The sequence below is a fragment of the Dendrobates tinctorius genome, unplaced genomic scaffold (assembly GCF_039654945.1).
Source record: "Dendrobates tinctorius isolate UK_male_01 unplaced genomic scaffold, ASM3965494v1 ptg000014l, whole genome shotgun sequence".
NCBI lineage: Eukaryota > Metazoa > Chordata > Amphibia > Anura > Dendrobatidae > Dendrobates > Dendrobates tinctorius.
Window position 1 is genome coordinate 19,170,003 of NW_027361682.1, and position 12,177 is coordinate 19,182,179.

Here is a 12,177-nt window from a genome sequence, read left to right on the forward strand (position 1 = left end):
TGATTATTCAGCTGCATGTCTATATATATATATATATATATATATTTTTCTATTATGCCCTCCATGGCTGTATGGTTGTATTGCTGCCCGCTTGTTCCTTCATATGCTATTTTTTAGCACCGTAAAATGTTTTTCTGGTATTAATATGTATGTGTTTGTTACACTAAATAAAGACAAATTGCACTTCTTATGGAAGTTTGCCTTGATTAATTTTTTTCAAATATATATCTTTTCTAACATATTGTTGATAGTAGGATCAAAAAAACTCTCTGGTGTTCTCTATGTTTTCAAAGTATTAAGTTAAAGGGGCCGAATAATATTGCACGCCCCACTTTTCAGTTTTTGAATTTCCACAAAAATGTAAAATAACCAATAAATTTCATTCAACTTCACAATTGTGTCCCACTTGTTGTTGATTCTTCACCAAAAATTTACATTTGGTATCTTTATGTTTGAAGCATGATATGTGGGAAAAGGTTGAAAAGTTCCAGGGAGCCAATACTTTCGCAAGGCACTGTATGTAGGAGGTATAATGGAGATGGAGTCCGTCCATATTGGCTATCACCCAGCTTTCCCATGAACAGGTATAAATGATCAGTATACCTTAGTCTACAGATAGGGGGCACCTTACCTTGAGTGAGGCAGGAGGGGGCAGGGTGTGATCTTTGGTCTTTGGAGTGGAACAGTTTGGTGAAGTTTCCTGTTAAAGGTCAGAGTCGTAGTTTGGGACCAGGAGCAGCATGGAGGACTGGAGAAAGCTGGGGAAGGAGGTGAGGACAGAGGAGGCCATGTGTAGACACACTATATATACCTGCAGGTGATCGAGATCCGCACAGACCTGGGGAGATAACCACAGGGCAAAGTGCACAGCTCAGCCGTCAGCGGGACACTAGGGAAAGGGACACCGGACAGACTGCCAGCTACGGACATCACACACCCGATGCCGCCACAACATTAGCAGATTTACGTTATCTTTCTAAAGTTTTGACCACAAAGAAGGAATGGGAAATGTTGAACAGACCACATGGTGCACCCTATGTACCCTATTTATTAAATGAGACCCCTGGGAGGATAGCAGCAAGTTTGTCTGACTAGTAGCAGTAACCTGTCTCTCCTGATCAGCGGATAGAGAGTAGTTATAGGCTGTGTTCACACGTTGCGTTTTTCCCGCGGATTTACCAAAAAATCCGCTCAAAAAACACCTAAAAGAAGCTTCCCATTCATTTTAATGCATTTTGCACTTTTTGTGCATATTGATGCGTTTTTTTTACCACGAAAAAAACGCTTTGCGGTAAAAAAACGCAGCATGCTCATTAATTTCGCGGTAAATTCCGCATTTCTGGCTATTTTCTATGTGTCTGGGGATGCTCCGGAAAAAATTGTGGCAAAAACGCACGTTTTCTGGGAAGCAGTCCAGTTTTCGTGCAGAAATTTTCCGCATACGTGTGCACATAGCTGTGCACGTTCTCTCAGCAGCACAGAGGATTTCAGGTGTAGGTTTCCTCAGCAGCGCAGAGGATTTCAGCACATACTGCATACTTTGCATTTCCAGGAGCTGGAGCATCAGTACTCACCTAGTCACTGGTCTCATCGTATGGACAAAGATGCCGTCATCGAGGCGCATGTGAAGGAGATAACAGAAGGTACCAGTGTGGGGTAGACGTCAGGGCTGACTAATATTATATATACAGCACCAGTCATAAGTCAGGATACAGTTGGCCACATAATGGTTTTCCTTCTTATTGGAATGTGCACATTGTAGATTTAGACTGAAGGCAGCAAACTACAAAGGAACAAATATGGAAACACATCTGAAACCAACCATAATATGTGTTACACCTCGGATTCCAAAAAGGTCTTTACTTCATGTTTGTGGTCCTCAGTAGTGGCTTCTTTGCAGAAGTTCAACCATAAAGGCCTCTTCTCACAGCCTCATCCGGACAGTTAATGTTAAGATGTGTCAGCTACTTGATGTATGTCACTGTGCATCATTTATGAGGGCTTTTATCTGAGGGGCTGTCAATTTGTCCTTTTTTAGGCTAGTTATTGATGAACTTATCCTCTGCAGCAGAGGTCATTCTTGTTCTTCCTTTACTGGGGTAGTCCTCATGAGAGCCAATTTCATAATAGCATCTAATGGTTTTCATGACTGCATGTGAGAATGCCTTCAAGGTTCTAGTAATTTTTTGGATTGATATATGCACAGCACAAATCGGGAGCAGATGAATGTAGTGGCCTCAGGGGTGAGCCCACTCCATACCTACCAGATGAGGGCTGTGAGACACAGCCAGGATCTGATTCTAACAGCCGCAGGTGGAGGTGAGCAACTGTTAACTTATTAAATGTTGCTGTCAATCCATGACATGGGGTTGCCTCATTCAATTCTCCCATCTACAGTTCTGCAATGTGATCACGGAGCGACAATGGGTTGCTATGACTGCCGGGGGTCTATTGGAGACCCCCGGGCCTGTTATCATGGAGCTCATTTGATACTCCGCTCGTGGCCGTGCTAATACTGCTCTGCGGGAAGTGCATTTGTGCCAAGAGCTGTACTAGTATGGCTCCGCGATCACACAACCTCATGCTGAGTTACGCCGCGATCGCGTGCGGGTGTCAGCTGCCACCCTGCAGCAATGCCCATGATCGGTGCTAGCACCGATCGTGGGCATTTAACCCCTCTGATGCCGCTTTCAGTAGTGACAGCGGCATAGAGAAGCATCGCGCAAGGAGGAGCCTCCTTGCGCGATTCCATCAGGACATCGCAATAACGTAAAAAAAAATTAAAAATATTAAAAAACACAAAGTTGTCATCGGATAAAAGGGGGAAGGACTTTGAGGAATCTAAGGTGTAACAGATTCTGGTAGGTGTCACACGTGTGTCTTTACTTCTGGTTTCCATATTTTTCTTTCTTTGTGGTTTTGCTGCCTCCAGTCTTAATCCACATTCCAATAAGAACAAGAAAAACAGGGGTGTACAAACTTGTGGCCGTTGCTGTATGTGTACAGATCTATCAGCTGTATCCATCATGTGTCCTGACAACTCTCATCATCATAGGTACAAATCTATCTCGGGCCGTGGCACGGACGGCACTGAACATCCAATATGGCGACTGTGACAGCGAGAAGATGGACTTGTATCTACCAGAGGGAGAACCAACCAGTAAGAGTCATTCACATACACAGCCCCCTTCCCACCCTCATTAATGCCCCCTGATTTAGAGCAGACGATCCAGTACAAATAATTCATTTTCTCACTAAAGAGTCCAGGGGGCGGTCCATCCCCTGACTGACAGCTATTTGTCTGTGTTCGCTGACACGCAGAAGCAGGAGAATCACAGCTGAATCGTTTCTGCAGCCCATTTACAGGATGGGTTTATCTGATTAGTAATGTTCTCCATTCCAGACTTCCCAGTCCTGGTGTACATGCATGGAGGATACTGGCAGTTTCTAAGGTAAACACCTGACAGGTAGCAGAGGTACTGACTACACACAGTCATCATACCGCTCACTGCCTGTCATTACAGTGTAGGGCCCTTCTCCTTCTCACATACTTGTCACCTGAAATACTCTGTGCTGCTGGTAAGACTCTGCTCCTTCCACTATGGTCAATTTATGACCACCCACAAGATCAGCACATTCATCTCCTGAAATACTCTGTGCTGCTGACAGACCCTTTGTCTTTCCCTATGTAACGTTCATTCTTTCATTTATCACTAAATCAGCACACTTTACAATTGAAATACTCTGTGCTGCTGTTACAACCTGCTTTTTCCACTAACTCTTAATCTGTGACCTCACACTTGTCATCTGAAATACTCTGTGCTGCTGCCATACCATGTCCCTTCTACTATGCAATTCTCAATTTGCTACCTCCCACTGTGTTCCCCTACTCAAATGCTCTGTTCTGCTGGCTTCCACTATGCAACGTCCAGTCTGTGAACCAGTGGCGGATATACTACATGTGCAGCCGGTGCGGCTGCACCGGGGCACGGAGTTGGAGGGGGGCCCTGGGAGGGGGGCTAATAATGAGGGCAATCTGGACCAATTCTCCAGCCCAGAGGCTCCTGGAGGGCCCTTGGCCAGATTGCCTTTATGTGCATCAGGCAGAGAGCGGTCCCTGCAGCTCCGCTGCCTATAGGAGAAAATGGCAGTCGAGTGGAGCTGCAAAGACCCCCATCTGTGGATGTCGGGCACTCAGACCATCCTCATGGAGTCGGTTTCTAACCGTTTATACAGACACATGCACATTTGTGGCCCGCTGGAGGTCATTTTGCAGGGCTCTGGCAGTGTTTCTCCTTGCACAAAAGCTGAGGTAGCGATCCTGCTGCTGGGTTGTTTGCCCTCCTATGGCCCCCTCCACATCTCCTGGTGTGCTGGGCTGTCTTCTGGTAGCATCTCCAGCCTCTGGACACTACGCTGACAGACACAGCAAACCTTCTTGCCACAGCTCGCATTGATGTGCCATCCCGGATGAGCTGCACTACCTGAGCCACTTGTGTGGGTTGTAGAGTCCGTCTCATACTACCACGAGTGTGAAAGCACAACCAACATTCAAAAGTGACCAAAACATCAGCCAGAAAGCATTGGTACTGAGATGTGGTGTGTGGTCCCCACCTGCAGAACCACTCCTTTATTGAGTGTGTCTTGATAATTGCCAATAATTTCCATCTGTTTTCTATTCCATTTGCACAACAGCATGTGAAATTGATTGTCAGTGTCGCTTCCTAAGAGTACAGTTTGATTTCAAAGAAGTTTGATTTACTTGGAGTTATATTCTGTTGTTTAAGTGTTCCCTTTATTTTTTTGAGCAGTATATATATATATATATATATATATATATATATATATATATCTGCAGCTTTGTCACCATAAAAGGAGGGGGGCCTAGACACATTTCTTGTACACAGGCCCCAAGCTGTTAGAGTCTGCCCCTGCTGTGAACTGTCATTAGATCAGCATGCCTATTCCCTGAAATACTCTGTGCTGCTGAACAAACTTTGTCCTTCCATTATGTAACTCTCAATCTGTGACCTGCGACAAAATGAGTACACTCCTCTTCTGAAATACTCTGTGCTACCAGAGCTCCTGCTCTTTATGCTATGGCACTTTCAGTCTGGGGCCATCCAGGATCAGTATATCCTCATGAAATCCTCTGTGCTGCTGGCGGACCCTGCTTCTTCCATTCTACAATACTCACTCGATCATCATACCTCTTTGTATAATCCTCTGGGCTGCTGTGGGACCTTATGTAACTCTCAGTCTATCCCTCCATCTATATTCATGAGACGATGGGGGTGGAATATTGCAGGCCATATACAGGCTGATATTCCTGCCCTGTCTGATAATATTCAGGACAGGTAGGGGGCGCTAATGAGTAATACTATTGCTCTATATGACCTTTTCCTTTCAGCAAGGAGGAGTGCGGATTTATGGCCGCTCCTCTCGTCTCACATGGGATCGCTGTGATGGTGATGGATTATGACATTGCTCCAAAAGGTGAGACTGACTGTGCTTCTTTGTAGAAGAAAACAGCAAATACTATATACATTAATTAAATAGCGCCACATAGTGCCCATATAAGTGTCATACATAAATCCAACATGTGCTGAGATAGTTTCCAGATACAGTTCCTTGCGAAAGTATTCGGCCCCCTGGAACTTTTCAACCTTTTCCCACATATCATGCTTCAAACATAAAGATACCAAATGTAAATTTTTGGTGAAGAATAAACAATAAGTGGGACACAATTGTGAAGGTGAATGAAATTTATTGGTTATTTTAAATTTTTGTGGATATTCAAAAACTGAAAAGTGGGGCGTGCGATATTATTCGGCCCCTTTAACTTAATACTTTGTTGCGCCACCTTTTGCTGTGATTACAGCTGCAAGTCGCTTGGGGTATGTCTCAGTTTTGTACATCGAGAGACTGAAATTCTTGCCCATTCTTTCTTGGCAAACAGCTCGAGCTCAGTGAGGTTTGAAGAGATTGTTTGTGAACAGCAGTTTTCAGCTCTTTCCACAGATTCTCGATTGGATTCAAGTCTGGACTTTGACTTGGCCATTCTAACACCTGGATACGTTTATTTGTGAACCATTCCATTGTAGATTTTGCTTTATGTTTGGGATCATTGTCTTGTTGGAAGACAAATCTCCGTCCCAGTCTCAGGTCTTCTGCAGACTCCAACAGGTTTTCTTCAAGAATGGTCCTATATTTGGCTCCATCCATCTTCCCATCAATTTTAACCATCTTCCCTGACCCTGCTGAAGAAAAGCAGGCCCAAACCATGATGCTGCCACCACCATGTTTGACAGTGGGGATGGTGTGTTCAGGGTGATGACCTGTGTTGCCTTTACGCCAAACATATCGTTTGGCATTGTTGCCAAAAAGTTCTATTTTGGTTTCATCTGACCAGAGCACCTTCTTCCACATGTTTGGTGTGTCTCCCAGGTGGCTTGTTGCAAACTTTAAACAACACTTTTTATGGATATCTTTGAGAAATGGCTAGCTTCTTGCCACTCTTCCATAAAGGACAGATTTGTGCAGTGTATGACTGATTGTTGTCCTATGGACAGACTGTCCTACCTCAGGTGTAGATCTCTGCAGTTCATCCAGGGTGATCATGGGCCTCTTGGCTGCATCTCTGATCAGTCTTCTCATTGTTTGAGATGAAAGTTTAGAGGGACGGCCGGGTCTTGGTAGATTTGCAGTGGTATGATACTCCTTCCATTTCAATATGATCGCTTGCACAGTGCTCCTTGGGATGTTTAAAGTTTGTAAATCATTTTGTATCCAAATCCAGCTTTAAACTTCTCCACAACAGTATCACGGACCTGCCTGTTGTGTTCCTTGGTCTTGATGATGCTCTCTGTGCATCAAACAGAACCCTGAGACTATCACAGAGCAGGTGCATTTATACGGAGACTTGATTACACACAGGTGGATTATATTTATCATCATTAGTCATTTAGGACAACATTCAGAGATCCACAATGAACTTCTGGAGTGAGTTTGCTGCACTGAAAGTAAAGGGGCCGAATAATATTGCACGCCCCACTTTTCAGTTTTTGAATTTCCACAAAAATGCAAAATAACCAATAAATTTTGTTCAACTTCACAATTGTGTTCCACTTGTTGATTCTTCACCAAAAATTTACATTTGGTATCTTTATGTTTGAAGCATGATATGTGGGAAAAGGTTGAAAAGTTCCAGGGGGCCGAATACTTTCGCAAGGCACTGTAAATAGTGTAATGCTGTACATAGAAAAGCAGTATCATAATGTGTTACATAGTGCCCAGATACTGTCTTACACAGCCCAGATAAATGGAATATACCGTGCTGAGATAGTGCGACACAGCGCCCAGATAAATAGTGCATTACAGTACCCAGAAATGGTGCATAAACCACACACAAAATGTCAGAATGCCCAGATACTGTCATACACTACATGCCTAGATAAATGGAGCATACTGTGTTGAGGTGCCACACAGCCCCTAGATAAATAGTGCACATGTACATAGAAAAACAGTACAAAAAGCTACCATAATATGTCACATAGTGCCCAGATGAATGGAGCATACTGTGCCCAGATAAATTGTGCATTAGGGAATACAAAAAAAGCAGACAAACTACCTAAAAAATGATAGAGAGCCAAGATAGTGACATACAGTGCCTAGATAAATGGAACCACAACAGCTCTTGGACAAATAGTGCACTGAATTGGATAGAAAAGCTGTAAATAACGTGTCCACATAATGTCATACAGTGTCCAGATAAATGGTGCACACTGGGCCGAGACTGTGCGCTCTACTGTATATTTACAGTAGGTGCTCAGAAGTACATAGAGATCTTCAGAAATTGGCAAAACTTTGGCACTCAAATTGTGATTGAAGAAAAATAATGACTTTATTTATGACTCAAAATGAATAAACAGATAATATTCACCAACGTTTCGGCCATATAGGCCTTTTTCAGAGTTTATCTGAGCATTATGCGGTGATTATTTTTCTTCAATCGCAGGTAGAGTGCCGAAGTTTTTACAATTTCAGTTTCCAGATAAACAGCGTCTGACAGTACCCAGGAACTAGTGCATAAACCACACAAATGCCACTGAGCACCCAGACACTGTCACACAGTGCCCAGATAAATAGTGGATTAGAGCACATACAAAAACAGCCAATAAACGACCCATAATCTAAACGTGCCTAGATACTGTCGTACACTGCCCAGAAAAATGGGGCATACTGTGCTGAGAAAATGTCACACAGTGCCCAGATAAATAGTACATTACAGTACCCAGGAAATAGTACATAAACCATACAAAAGTCACTGAGCACCTAGACATTGCCGCACATTACCCAAATAAATAGTGCATATAGCACATATAAGCCATAATCTAGTTGTGCCCAAATATTGTCATTTACTGCCCAGATAAATAGGACGTACAGAGCCCAGGTAGTGACCCACAGTGCTCTGATAGTGTATTACATTACCCAGAAAAAATTGTATGAAAACTACCTATAAAATTTCAGTGTCCAGATAGTGCCACATGGTGCCCAGATAAATACTGCATTACAGTACATAGAAAAACACTACATAAAAACTACCCATAATCTCAGTTTGCCCAGGTAATGTCACATACTGTCCAGATAAATGGAACACACTGTGCCAAGATAGTGACACTCACTTTCCAGATAAATAGTGCATTACAGTACTCAAGAAAAAGTGTATAAACCATACAAATGTCACTGAGTACTCAGACATTGTCGTACAATGTCTAGATAAATTGGAAAAATATCATGAAAACATCACAAGGGTGTAAATTTATCGCTCCTGTAGAATAGCATTGTGAACACTTAATTCAGATAACCACCTAAATAATTAAAGACCCAGATAGCCATTCTTACCCATGTATTCCCCTGTGTGACCCCAGAATAGCAGCCCCAACGCACGTTTCGTGTGGGCTTCCCCCTGAGGAAGTGTTCAGATAATTTCATACAGTGCTCAGCTAATGTCATACAGTGCCCATATAATATCACACACTGCCCATATAATGTCAAAATGCCCTTATAATGTTACAGTACCAAGATAATATCATACAGTGCCGAGATAATAACATACAGTGCCTAGATAATGTTACAGTACTCAGATAATATCATACAGTTCCTAGATAATGTTACAGTACTCAGATAATATCATACAGTGCCCAGATAATGTTACAGTACTCACATAATATCATACAGTGCCCAGATAATATCATACAGTGCCCAGATAATGTTACAGTACTCAGATATCATACAGTGCCCAGATAATGTTACAGTACTCACATAATATCATACAGTGCCCAGATAATATCATACAGTGCCCAGATAATGTTACAGTACTCAGATAATATCATACAGTGCCCAGATAATGTTACAGTACTCACATAATATCATACAGAGCCCAGATAATATCATACAGTGCCCAGATAATATCATACAGTGCCCAGATAATGTTACAGTACTCAGATAATATCATACAGTGCCCAGATGATATCATACAGTGCCCAGATAATGTTACAGTACTCAGATAATATCATACAGTGCCCAGATAATGTTACAGTACTCAGATAATATCATACAGTGCCCAGATACTATCATACAGTGCCCAGATAACGTTACAGTACTCAGATAATATCATACAGTGCCCAGATACTATCATACAGTGCCCAGATAATGTTACAGTACTCAGATAATATCATACAGTGCCCAGATACTATCATACAGTGCCCAGATAATGTTACAGTACTCAGATAACATCATACAGTGCCCAGATACTATCATACAGTGCCCAGATAATGTTACAGTACTCAGATAATATCATACAGTGCCCAGATACTATCATACAGTGCCCAGATAATGTTACAGTACTCAGATAACATCATACAGTGCCCAGATACTATCATACAGTGCCCAGATAATGTTACAGTACTCAGATAATATCATACAGTGCCCAGATACTATCATACAGTGCCCAGATAATGCTACAGTACTCAGATAATATCATACAGTGCCCAGATAATATCATACAGTGCCCAGATAATGTTACAGTACTCAGATAATATCATACAGTGCCCAGATACTATCATACAGTGCCCAGATAATGTTACAGTACTCAGATAATATCATACAGTGCCCAGATAATGTTACAGTACTCAGATAATATCATACAGAGCCCAGATAATGTTACAGTGCCCAGATAATATCATACAGTGCCCAGATAATGTTACAGTACTCAGATAATATTATACAGTGCCCAGATAATATCATACAGTGCCCAGATAATGTTACAGTACTCAGATATCATACAGTGCCCAGATAATGTTACAGTACTCAGATAATATCATACAGTGCCCAGATAATGTTACAGTACTCACATAATATCATACAGAGCCCAGATAATATCATACAGTGCCCAGATAATATCATACAGTGCCCAGATAATATCATAGTGCCCAGATAATGTTACAGTACTCACATAATATCATACAGTGCCCAGATAATATCATACAGTGCCCAGATAATGTTACAGTACTCAGATATCATACAGTGCCCAGATAATGTTACAGTACTCACATAATATCATACAGTGCCCAGATAATATCATACAGTGCCCAGATAATGTTACAGTACTCAGATAATATCATACAGTGCCCAGATAATGTTACAGTACTCACATAATATCATACAGAGCCCAGATAATATCATACAGTGCCCAGATAATATCATACAGTGCCCAGATAATGTTACAGTACTCAGATAATATCATACAGTGCCCAGATGATATCATACAGTGCCCAGATAATGTTACAGTACTCAGATAATATCATACAGTGCCCAGATAATGTTACAGTACTCAGATAATATCATACAGTGCCCAGATACTATCATACAGTGCCCAGATAACGTTACAGTACTCAGATAATATCATACAGTGCCCAGATACTATCATACAGTGCCCAGATAATGTTACAGTACTCAGATAATATCATACAGTGCCCAGATAATATCATACAGTGCCCAGATAATGTTACAGTACTCAGATAATATCATACAGTGCCCAGATACTATCATACAGTGCCCAGATAATGTTACAGTACCAAGATAATATCATACAGTGCCGAGATAATAACATACAGTGCCTAGATAATGTTACAGTACTCAGATAATATCATACAGTTCCTAGATAATGTTACAGTACTCAGATAATATCATACAGTGCCCAGATAATGTTACAGTACTCACATAATATCATACAGTGCCCAGATAATATCATACAGTGCCCAGATAATGTTACAGTACTCAGATATCATACAGTGCCCAGATAATGTTACAGTACTCACATAATATCATACAGTGCCCAGATAATATCATACAGTGCCCAGATAATGTTACAGTACTCAGATAATATCATACAGTGCCCAGATAATGTTACAGTACTCACATAATATCATACAGAGCCCAGATAATATCATACAGTGCCCAGATAATATCATACAGTGCCCAGATAATGTTACAGTACTCAGATAATATCATACAGTGCCCAGATGATATCATACAGTGCCCAGATAATGTTACAGTACTCAGATAATATCATACAGTGCCCAGATAATGTTACAGTACTCAGATAATATCATACAGTGCCCAGATACTATCATACAGTGCCCAGATAACGTTACAGTACTCAGATAATATCATACAGTGCCCAGATACTATCATACAGTGCCCAGATAATGTTACAGTACTCAGATAATATCATACAGTGCCCAGATACTATCATACAGTGCCCAGATAATGTTACAGTACTCAGATAACATCATACAGTGCCCAGATACTATCATACAGTGCCCAGATAATGTTACAGTACTCAGATAATATCATACAGTGCCCAGATACTATCATACAGTGCCCAGATAATGTTACAGTACTCAGATAACATCATACAGTGCCCAGATACTATCATACAGTGCCCAGATAATGTTACAGTACTCAGATAATATCATACAGTGCCCAGATACTATCATACAGTGCCCAGATAATGCTACAGTACTCAGATAATATCATACAGTGCCCAGATAATATCATACAGTGCCCAGATAATGTTACAGTACTCAGATAATATCATACAGTGCCCAGATA

At 41.6% G+C, this 12,177-nt stretch overlaps 1 protein-coding gene across 1 annotated transcript in view; it reads left to right on the forward strand.

Annotated features, from left to right (window-relative positions):
* Nucleotides 1–635: 635 nt before the first annotated feature.
* The window catches only part of AFMID (arylformamidase), a 39,254-nt gene continuing 27,712 nt past the window's right edge, over nt 636–12,177 (forward strand). Inside the window, exons 1-5 of the mRNA XM_073559893.1 lie at nt 636–770; nt 1,553–1,643; nt 3,056–3,160; nt 3,404–3,452; nt 5,411–5,496. Of these exons, the coding sequence (XP_073415994.1) occupies nt 741–770; nt 1,553–1,643; nt 3,056–3,160; nt 3,404–3,452; nt 5,411–5,496 (361 nt within the window). The 5' untranslated portion in view covers nt 636–740. The remainder of the gene's footprint in view (nt 771–1,552; nt 1,644–3,055; nt 3,161–3,403; nt 3,453–5,410; nt 5,497–12,177) is intronic.